Here is an 11,718-nt window from a genome sequence, read left to right on the forward strand (position 1 = left end):
AAAAAAGTAATTCTGCTTTATTGATAGCTATGTCATATATTTTCATACAGGTGGTAGAAGAAGAAAACATTGCAATACGTCAAAGAGCTCACCATCGAAGAAAGACAACATGAATATTACTAGAGGAAACGAGACGGACATAAACGACACTATACTGCAGGACCCCAGGGTGTGCACAGAGGGTCCCGAGCTGCGGCTCCCTGCTGTAGACGCGGTTTTCCTCGGGATTTGTGTCTTTGGCTTGGTGGGAAACATTACCGTGTTTTGGAACCTTTGCTTCAGGATCCGGAGGAACAAATATACAGTTTACATCGCCAACCTGTCTGTGGCTGACGCCCTCTTGCTAGCAGTGGTGATGTTGACGTTGGTGGTCCAGATCAGCAATTTCTTTGGCTCACATCCCGGATTTAAAGTGACGTGTCCTTTCTACAAATTTGTGGATGTATTTTATTACTCATTGACCTATTCCGGGAAAAACATCCTGACAGCCATCAGCGTGGAGAGGTGCATCTCCGTCTTGTCCCCCATTTGGCATCGCACTCGTCGCCCCAAGAAGTTCTCCACTATGACATGTGCAGTTCTCTGGCTGCTTGGCATCTTGGAGGGCCTCCTTGACGTCTTTGTGTGTGCTCCAGAAGCTTACATCAAACATCATCCGCAATGTGCAGCGGTTGAAGTGATGATTTTTGTGTCTGCGGTCGGGATCTGTCTACCGCTCATGGTTATTTCCAGCGTCACCTTACTCTACAAATTAAGGAGGAGGACGGTCAGTCAGGATTACCCTTCTAGATTGTATATCATTATCATCATATCAGTCATTGTCTTTATCCTTTCAGTGTTGCCATTAAATATTTTTCGTTTTTTAATGTTCTATAGGGCGATGAAAACAGTACCACCCATCAAACTGGTTTTTATTAGTCAATATTGGCTGGTATTTAACAGCACAATCAACCCTTATATATACTTCCTTGTTGGGAGAAAATGGAACCAGAACATATGTTGTTCCATCAAGGATTCCCTTCAACGAGCCTTCATGGTGGACACAGACAGGATACATGTTCCATCAGAAAGACAACAAGTCCAATAACACATCAAAACAATCCGACCTTACCAATGTCTTTTGGATAGCATTGTAAAAAAAAAAAAAAAAAAGGCCACCAGTTTTCCAGCTGCATTCGAAATATGAATTTCAAGCCATGAACTGATTTTGGCTATGGCAAGACAAGCCAACAGGAAATGGCAAGGCCACATCAAGACAATCCAACCTTGCCAAAACCACCACATTTCCAGCAGCACCTAGTAACTTGATTTACCAAGTACAGAAATATTAAATGAAGGAATTTCAAAATTTGAATTTCAAGACAGGTTAACAAGAATTGACAAAGAAAAAGTCCGGACCAACATTTTTACCTGGAGGGCAATGACTGAAGAAACTAAAATGGTGTTCAAGACTGACCAATTTTGTACTTTCTTGGTATTTGATTTTGATGCCTTTTACAGCAAAAGTTGTGTTGCCATGTAACATTTCTAAAAGGGCTATAATAGTGTCTATTAAAGTGAGCTTAAATGACAGCCTCCAGCTGCAAGGTGAAAGACTGGCCAAGCCTCCCTGGCATCCTACAATGTGCTGACCAAAGCTCAGCTGAGCTAAGCAGTCAAATACAGAAACAGTGAGGGGCTTCTTAAGATTCCAGGGCCCCCTAAACTCAAGGTGCTCCAACGGGAAATAGCTCTTTAGTGTTGGGGATTGTGCTGGACTGACTCAATCAAGGGTAGATCAATGGGTAGATGATGGCGGGGGCAGGTTGGAAAAGTTCCCTTCCAATGATTTTCTGCCCAATTTCACAGGAAAGTGGCGGTGAGCTCTTTTCTTGGGAACTTGGGCAGCTACCTCTGGGTATGGCCTCAAGGTCAGTTCTGTATATACTAGTAAAGGTAGGTAAAAAGGAGCACCTGATATCCAATCAAAATGCAAGTTGAAAGGTGAAGTTGTAGTCGTTTATTGGAAGAAGCAACAAGTTATCAAGGCTTGATAAACGTGTTGCTTCTTCCGATAAATTACTACAAATTTACCTTCCAACTTGCATTTCATTGGATATTGTGCGCTCCTTACTACCTACATTTACTGCAACAGGAAATGGTAGCCTCCAGCCCTGAAGTCATTTGCCATGCTTCCAGACATCCCTCAATGCAATGTGTTGAACACATATGGGTAGAGTCTGGTTGCCGAAAAACCCAGAACTTGTATGGCAGAGAATGTGTCAACTACAAACGACCCCAGGAGGAGAGCGCCGCTAGGGTAACACTCACAGTTCAGTAAAAGGCAGTGGGTAAAGATGCATCAAGAGTGTCTGTCTTCAGAAGGTGGAATGCATCCTGGCCAGTCCAGTCCAAAAGGGGAGGCTACAGTACAGTATTGCGAGTCCCTAGACTGTCCCTACTCACCTGGAACCTTTCACTGCCTCTATCACTTTCCCTGACAGGCAGGGTGCTCTTTCCCTACTATAGCCACTTTGCAAAAATGCTTGCCAAACCCAGGGGCCAGGGTCCTAAATAGTCTTTCCCACACCCAAGATGGTCTCAAGAGTCACAAGGACAGCCAGCATCCAATCGGATTGCTGCCCCAGTAACTCTGGAAACCATAGAGGAACCAGGCTCCTCATGACTTCCTCTCCCTCTGCATTGCCACTGCGGTTGGGCGCCACCTGCAGTGGGGACAGCAGACTGCACCTGTCTACAAACCGAGAAGATCACACTTGAATTTGCATTCCAGAGCAACAGTCTGAGCTGGAAGTTGGCCTTATATATATTGTATGCCCCATATTCAAGGTCTTATGGGGTGCTAAGGAAGACTACTAGGGGAAAGCATATTCATTATTTTGTGTTCGTTTTGAACAGGTTAGCTCAGCTTGATATCTTGGATCTTCTCTTAGGTCAGGCTTACTTGAAGAGGCACCTGTAGATCTAGATGTGCTGAGCTCAAAGTTGGCCCTTATACTGTATATATTGTATGTTCCAAATTCAAGGGCTCTTGGAGTGCTAGGAAAGACAGCTAAAGATAAGCATAGGTGCTATCTTGTGTTTGCTTTGGGCAGGTTAGCCAAGCTTGACATCTTGGGTCTTAGGATTTGAAGAGTCACCTGTAGACCTGGAGCAAACAGTTTTCTGAGCTAAAATGTTGACCCTTATGTATTGTATGCTCCAAATTCAGGGGTTGTTAGGGTGCTAAGGAAGACAAAGATAAGCATGGGCTTTTTTTGTGTTTGCTATAAACAGGTTAGCCCAACTTGATAGCTTGGGTCTTAGGTCAGGTTTGCTTGAAGGGCCACCTGTAGAGCGGAAGCAAACAAACAATCTGCTGAGCTAAAACGTTAAAAGTTATATATTGTATTCTCCAATTTCAGGGGTTCTTGGGGTGCTAGGGAAGACAGCTAATGATAAGTATAGGTACTGCTTTGTGTTCAATTTGGACAGATTAGCCCAGCTTGATGTCTTGAGTCAGGTTTGCTTGGCATGGCTGCTGTACAGCTGGAGCAAACAATGTGCTGAGCTCAAAGTTTGCCCTTATATACTGTATATTGTTTGTTTCCAAATTCAATGTCTCTTGGGGTGCTAGGAATGACAGCGAAAGGTAAGCATAGACACTATTTAGTGTTTGCTTTGGACAGGTTAGCCAAGCTTGACACCTTGGGTCTTAGGACTTGAAGGGGCACCTGTAGAGCTGGAGCAAACAATATGCTGAGCTAAAAGTTGGCCCATAAATGTTGTATGCTCCAACTTCAGAGGTTTTTGGGGTACTAAGAAAAGACAACTAAAAGATAAGTATGGGCTTTTTTTGTGTTCGCTTTGGACAGGTTAGTCCAGCTTGATATCTTGGGTCTTAGCTCAGATTTACTTGAATGGCCTCCTCCAGAGCTGGAACAAACACTATGTTCCAAAGGAGATGGGTGGGAAAGGTGGACATTGTCCCTGTTTCTTTTCCAATTTTATTTTTGGGTATTCTGGGAGGATCCTTTTAAGTCCCACCTCCTGTAGAAAGGAAGCCACTTCTACTCATTCTATCCAAGCCCTTCCCCGTTTGTATATGGCTGTTTTGATGAGGTTATGGAAGAGTTTGGTTTTCAGCCTAGCCTGGTTGGCCTGCCAATGGAACATGTCAACAACTCGATGATAAATTATAATGACACTGAACATATTCATTCCAAGCCATCTGCCATTTTCACTGTACGGCATTGTACTGGAATCCTTTGATAAAGACAAGTAATGCCGCGTACACACGAGCGGACTTTGCAGCATACTTTGCCCGGCAGACTTTTCGATGGACTTTACGACGGACTTTCTGAATGAGCGGACTTGCCTACACACAATCAACCAAAGTCCGATGAATTCGTACGTGATGACTTACGACCGGACTAAAACAAGGAAGTTCATAGCCAGTAGCCAATAGCTGCCCTAGCGTGGCTTTTTGTCCGTCGAACTAGCATACAGACGAGCGGACTTTTCGACCGGACTCGAGTCCGTCGGACAGATTTGAAACATGATTCAAATCTAAGTTCATCCAACTTTTGAGAAAACAAAGTCCGCTGGAGCCCACACACTATCGAATTGTCCGACGAAATCCAGTACGCCGGGCAAAGTCTGCCATAAAGTCCGCTCGTGTGTACGCGGCATAAGGCTTGTTGGATATTATGATCAACTCACACTGACTGCATTATGTTTTAGGAAAGAACTCGAAAAAAGTTGAAACTCTCCATAGGAAACTCAGGGAGGATAGAAATAAACAATAATTGTTGATCGCTACCTCGTTCAATGGCAGGGGCAAACAAAATTTTTGTGTTTTTTCTATACCGCATGTGCTGTTCTCCCCTTTACATACCACGTTATGCATTGAAATACCTCCTTAGACCCAGTCTATCTGGACAGTATGGTCACCCGCTGACTTGGCACCATCCACAGGCCGTTTAACACTTCAATAAGGCATAAAAGTTAAATAAAACACAAAATTTACGTCAAATAAGTGTAGCAAAAAGGATATTTTTTTTCTAGTCTTTTGAAGTGTAAAAAGACAATGACTTTCCTAAACCCATTCACTGCAAGGTCTGACGCTGATTGAGGTTACTCAGAATAAACATGGGCTGTCTATCTAGGACTGAACAAACTAGCTCAGCAGAGAAGGATAAAGGGAAATACCAAATCACATCAATAAACAAGTTGCCATGGGCTGCACCTCATCATTATCCTCCTCAAACTGATTTTTTTTTGCACTGGTTTTAGTCATTTGCAGATAACAAGCAAAACATTTTGTGTAATTTCCAAAAAAAACTTATCCAAGCAGAACTGAAGAGTATTATTGATGGTTTACGTCTAGTCTGTTTTTTTTTTTTTCTTTCATCGGTCATTAGTCTCTTTGGGGGTTTCCAGCAATAACATTTTTGCGTCAGTGTTGCCAGTTTTACCACCAGCCATATTATGAGGCACATGTGGTGCACTGCATGTAACGCAGCATAAGGAGGGAGACAACTTACAACAGATGGAGGAAAGAGCCAATTACAAGATTGAGACATAATGCTTTTGTAGGTACCATGAAATATAAAAGGTTCAGTAGTAATTCTACCCACCAACTCCCACAGTGGTAAAGTTTGACATAGTACTTTGTATCTCTGCCCCTCCCACAATGGTGAGATTTCCTGCAGTAGTTTGTGTCTCTGCCCCTCTCACAATGGTGAGATTTCCGCAAGTAGTTTGTGTCCCTGCCCCTCCCACAATGACGAGATCTCCTGCCGTAGTTTGTGTCCCTGCCCCTCCCACAATGGTGAGATTACCTGAAGTAGTTTGTGTCATTGCCCCTCACACAATGCTTAGATTTCCTGCAGTAGTTTGTGTCTCTGCCCCTCCCACAATGGTGAGATTTCCTGCAGTAGTTTGTGTCTCTGCCCCTTCCACAATGGTGAGATTTCCTGCAGTAGTTTGTGTCTCTGCCCCTCCCACAATGGTGAGATTTCCTGCAGTAGTTTGTGTCTCTGCCCCTCCCACAATGGTGAGATTTCCTACTGTAGTTTGTGTCTCTGCCCCTCCCACAACGGTGAGATTTCCTGCAGTAGTTTGTGTCTCTGTCCCTCCCACAGTGAGGAGATTTCCCTGCAGTAGTTTGTGTCTCTGCCCCTCCCACAATGGTGAGATTTTCTGCTGTAGTTTGTGTCTCTGACCCTCCCACAATGGTGAGATCTCCTGCCGTAGTTTGTGTCTCTGCCCCTCCCACAATGGTGAGATTTTCTGCTGTAGTTTGTGTCTCTGCCCCTCCCACAATGGTGAGATTTTCTGCAGTAGTTTGTGTCTCTGCCCCTCCCACAATGGGGAGATTTTCTGCAGTAGTTTGTGTCTCTGCCCCTCCCACAATGGTGAGATTATCTGAAGTAGTTTGTACTACTTGGACTGGATGTAGATTTTTCCTTCCTAGAAAAGAATGTTGGCATCCATATTAATTAAATTCAGATTAGATGTTGGTTGCTGATTTTCTAGTAATTCTGCTTCTTGGAAGGGTTGGCCTTTTATTTCATGTTATTACTGGCTCTTCCTTTCCTCCGGCATCTTCCTAGTTTGCATTTCTTAGATCTAAATGCCAATTACCGAACCTGATCCTAATTACAGCTGGCACTGTGTGTGGTGTGATTGTGAAATTTACACGAAATTCCCTTCTCGCGGATTGTCAGGGGTCGTCTACTCTCTTCATTGATCCATCACATCGCCCACCCATCCTTTACATCGCCCACCTATCCATCACATCGCCCACCCATCCTTCACATCGCCCACCCATCCTTCACATCGCCCATCCATCACATCGCCCATCCATCACATCGCCCACCCATCCTTCACATCGCCCACCTATCCATCACATCGCCCATCCATCCATCACATCGCCCATCCATCCATCACATCGCCCACCCATCCTTCACATCGCCCATCCATCCATCACATTGCCCACCCATCCATCACATCGCCCACCCATCCTTCACATCGCCCATCCATCCATCACATCGCCCACCCATCCTTCACATCGCCCACCTATCCATCACATCGCCCATCCATCCATCACATCGCCCATCCATCCATCACATCGCCCACCCATCCTTCACATCGCCCATCCATCCATCACATCGCCCACCCATCCATCACATCGCCCACCCATCCTTCACATCGCCCATCCATCCTTCACATCGCCCACCCATCCTTCACAACGCCCACCCATCCTTCACATCGCCCATCCTTCACATCGCCCATCCATCACATCGCCCATCCATCCTTCACAACGCCCATCCATCCTTCACAACGCCCACCCATCCTTCACAACGCCCACCCATCCTTCACATCGCCCATCCATCCATCACATCGCCCATCCATCACATCGCCCATCCATCCATCACATCGCCCATCCATCCATCACATCGCCCACCCATCCTTCACATCGCCCATCCATCCATCACATTGCCCATCCATCACATCGCCCATCCATCACATCGCCCACCCATCCTTCACATCGCCCATCCATCACATCGCCCATCCATCACATCGCCCACCCATCCTTCACATCGCCCACCTATCCATCACATCGCCCACCCATCCTTCACATCGCCCATCCATCACATCGCCCATCCATCACATCGCCCACCCATCCTTCACATCGCCCACCTATCCTTCACATCGCCCATCCATCCATCACATCGCCCATCCATCCATCACATCGCCCACCCATCCTTCACATCGCCCATCCATCCATCACATTGCCCATCCATCACATCGCCCATCCATCACATCGCCCACCCATCCTTCACATCGCCCATCCATCACATCGCCCATCCATCACATCGCCCACCCATCCTTCACATCGCCCATCCATCCTTCACATCGCCCACCCATCCTTCACAACGCCCACCCATCCTTCACATCGCCCATCCATCACATCGCCCACCCATCCATCACATCGCCCATCCATCACATCGCCCATCCATCCATCACATCGCCCACCCATCCATCACATCGCCCATCCATCACATCGCCCATCCATCCATCACATACCAAAAGGAACACGTCTGCCTCTTACTATGATACTTTTACCCCTTCAATACCGGGCACTATCACCCCCTTCCTGCCCCAGACAATTTTCACATTTCAGCGCCGTCACACTTTTAATGACGTTTGCACGGTTATGTAACACTTTTTTTCACATAAATATACATTTCTTCTGGTGGTATTTAATCACCACTGGGGTTTTATTTTTTTTGATAAACTAAAAAAGGCAGAAAATTGTGAAAAAATATATATATATATATATTTTTATAGTTGGTTATAAAATTTTGCAAGCAGGTAATTTTTCTCCTTCACTGATGTGCGCTGATGAGGCGGCACTCATGGGTACTGATAGATGGCACTAATAGGCAGGATTGATGGGCACACAAATAGAGCTTTCTTTTGTTGGCATTTAATCACCACTGGGGGTTTTTTTTCTAAATAAATGAAAAAAAAAACGAAAATTGTAAAAAAAAAAAAAAATTGAAAAAAACTTTTCATAATTTGATGTAAAATTGTGCAAACAGGTAATTTTTCTCTTTCACTGATGAGGCAGCACTTGTGGGCACTGATAGATGGCATTAATAGGCGGGATTGATGGGCACTTATAGGCACACAAATAGAGCTTTCTTTTGTTGGTATTTAATCACCACTGGGGTCTTTTTTCTAAACAAATGAAAAAAAAAAAAAGAAAAGTGTGAAAAAAAAAAAAAAATCATAGTTTGTTGTAAAATTTACCAAACAGGTAATTTTTGCTGATAAGCTTCACTAAAGAGGTGGCCCTGATTGGCCGGACTGATCAGTGCCTCCTCATCAGTGTCACCCATTGGCAGCACTGGTGGGCCCTGTTGGGACTGCACTAATAATAAGTGCCCCGATTATCAGTGTAGTTGCCCCTTTAGCAGAAGCCGGTTATCGGCTCTCTTCCTCTCTCCTCAGGCTGACAGCGAGGAAAGGAATGCCGATAACCGCCTTCTGTTCACATCGTGATCAGCTGTCATGGGACGCAGCTGATCATGTGGTGAAGCGATCTGATTGTCCGTTTCTCCCGATCTGTGATCAGTTGATGTCTGAAGGACTCCGTGATCACAGAGCAAGCCATTCGCTGCCCACAGGTGGTGTGCGGGCAGTGTGCGATCACTGGAGGACGTCACATGACGGCCTCCCTGTAAAAGTAAACCCGCACTGTAGCCATCTTTTGGCTATAACGCGGGCAGGAAGTGGTTATAATGTATTACTGACCATACCATGATATGTAGTTGGCCATGTGCCACCTAGGGTTGCCACCTGTCCGGGATTCACCCAGACAGTCCAGGTTTTGAATCAAGGCGGACTGAAACCCAGACACATTATTCAGACCAGGCTCAGTGACCATGATCGTCACACCCAAATCTGTTGCCACCCGGGAGCTGGGGGCGGCTGTCTGGGGGCAGGTTCGGCATCACTGGGGGGCAGGGTGATGATGTCAGCAAAAGCAATTTGGCCACACCCACGGTTTGTTGTGGCACGCTATGCGCACCGCATTACTCCTCTCCCTGGGGCACCCAAAAGGTGTCCAAGGGGCCGCTACAGGGTTCAGGTTTGGCTTAAAGAAAAGGTAGCAACCCTAATGTCACCCCCTAGGCCAAGCACCTCCCTACTAGGTCCCAGCCTATGTTGTCTATGCAGCATGCCGATGCTGCCTGCTCTGGATACCCAGGTTGGTTTCTCAGCTTGGTTTGTGCTGCCTGTCCTGACCTCAGAATCTTGTGGTTTTCTCTAGGAGATACCTTTGCTGCAGTTCCTACAAGCACAGCCGATTCTTTTCTATATAAAAAAAAGTCACAACAGGCTATAGCAATTTTACAGGAACACCTTGATAGGCTAAAGGGATGGACTACTACATGGCAAATGAGGTTTAATATTAAAAAAATGTAAAGTAATGCAGTTGGGTGCTAAAAAATATGAATGCTCGTTATTCACTAGGGGGAGAACCTTTGGGGGGAAAATCAAGAATGGAAAAAGATCTGGGGGTCCTAGTAGATGATAGGCTCAGCAATAGCATGCAAGCCGAATATTAGCATGCATAAAAATGGGATTTACTGCAAAGATAAAATGATAATTCTGCCGCTTTACAAGACTCTGGTCCGGCCACATCTCATGTATGCCATGTAGGTCTGGTCACCAGTCCTCAGGAAGGATGAGCTGGAACTGAAGAGAGTTCAGAGAAGGGCAACAAAGCTAATAAGGAGGAGCCCAGTTATGGAAGACCTCAGTTATGGGAGGGGATGGAAGACCTTAGTTATGGGGGGGATGGAAGACCTCAGTTATGGTGGGAAGGAGGGCTCAGTTATGAGGGGGGATGGAAGACCTCAGTTATGGGGGGGGTGGAAGACTTCAGTTATGGGGGGGTGGAAGACGGGCTCAGTTATGGGGGATGGAGGCAGGGCCGGTGCTATCACTAGGCAAACCAGACGGCCGCCTAGGGCGCCCGGCCGCTGGTTTCCCTACTCTCCGTGCGATGTAAGTTTTCGGTGCTGTATCATAAATACTTCTGTAATAAAATGTTACAACCTGTAGTTGGCGCTGCCGGTATAAAACGTGCACATCTAGGGGGATGCCTCTGCTGCAGGTTACTCAGGCAGCCGCTCTGTAGTGTCATTATAGAGGCGCAGCACTGGAGGGACATGTCCTGATGGAACGGAAGCAAACATCCCCAACGCGCCTCTATGATCAGTGCCCTCTACTGCAGCCGCATGCTTCCTCTAGCGCTGGCTTCTGTCACACAGATGCTCGGGTAAAGGGGGTGGATACAGGGGCGGAGTCAAGGGGGGGCAGCAAAATGAGGTTTCGTCTGGGGTGTCAAAAATCCTTGCACCAGCCCTGGATGGAGGACCTCAGTTATGAGGGATGGGAGTAGCTCAGTTATGGGGGGGATGGGAGGAGCTCAGTTATGGGGGGGATGGGAGGAGCTCAGTTATGGGGGAAGCTCAATTATGGGAGGAGCTCAGTTATGGAAGATGCAGGAGCTCAGTTATGAGGGATGGGAGGAGCTCAGCTATGGGAGGAGCTCAGTTATGGGGGGATGGGAGGAGCTTTGTTATGGGGGGGATGGGAGGAGCTCAGTTATGGGGGAAGCTCAATTCTGGGAGGGGCTCAGTTATGGGAGAAGCTCAGTTATGAGGGATGGGAGGAGCTCAGTTATGGGAGATGGGAGGAGCTCAGTTATGGGAGGAGCTCAGTTATGGGAGAAGCTCAGTTATGGGAGAAGCTCAGTTATGGGAGAAGCTCAGTTATGGGAGATGGAGGAGCTCAGTTATGAGGGATGTGTTCGGAAAGCTATGTACAGCCCCCTGCCAGCCCCTCCCACCATCCATGATCTGCCTGCATTGCACAGAAAAGTACAGAGACCCAGTGATGACATCGCCAGGTCTATAATAAGATATATTATAAAAAGGAAGAGGTTTAATTAAAAATAAAGATAATTATAATAAAATTTTTAATAAATTAAAAATTAAGCTATAGTTCCAGTTGAAAATGTTAATGGTAGTTTTGAATGAAGTGGGGGGAGGGTTAGCACCTCTGTCAAGTTTTTATTGCGTCCTGTGTCCCCACTGGGGAGATTTATCCTCTCTTTTTGTCCTGGCGATTATTGGGTGACGGGGGAGTCAACAT

The 11,718-nt window shown here is 46.2% G+C and overlaps 1 protein-coding gene across 1 annotated transcript in view; it reads left to right on the top strand.

The window, feature by feature from the left end:
* The window catches only part of LOC141102673 (proto-oncogene Mas-like), a 52,166-nt gene extending 47,560 nt beyond the window's left edge, over positions 1–4,606 (top strand). Inside the window, exon 2 of the mRNA XM_073591588.1 lies at positions 51–4,606. Coding sequence (XP_073447689.1) covers positions 110–1,087 — 978 coding nt within the window. The 5' untranslated portion in view covers positions 51–109 and the 3' untranslated portion in view covers positions 1,088–4,606. The remainder of the gene's footprint in view (positions 1–50) is intronic.
* The last annotated feature ends 7,112 nt before the right edge of the window (positions 4,607–11,718 follow it).

This window comes from Aquarana catesbeiana, linkage group LG07, assembly GCF_042186555.1.
Source record: "Aquarana catesbeiana isolate 2022-GZ linkage group LG07, ASM4218655v1, whole genome shotgun sequence".
In the NCBI taxonomy this organism is placed as follows: Eukaryota; Metazoa; Chordata; class Amphibia; order Anura; family Ranidae; genus Aquarana; species Aquarana catesbeiana.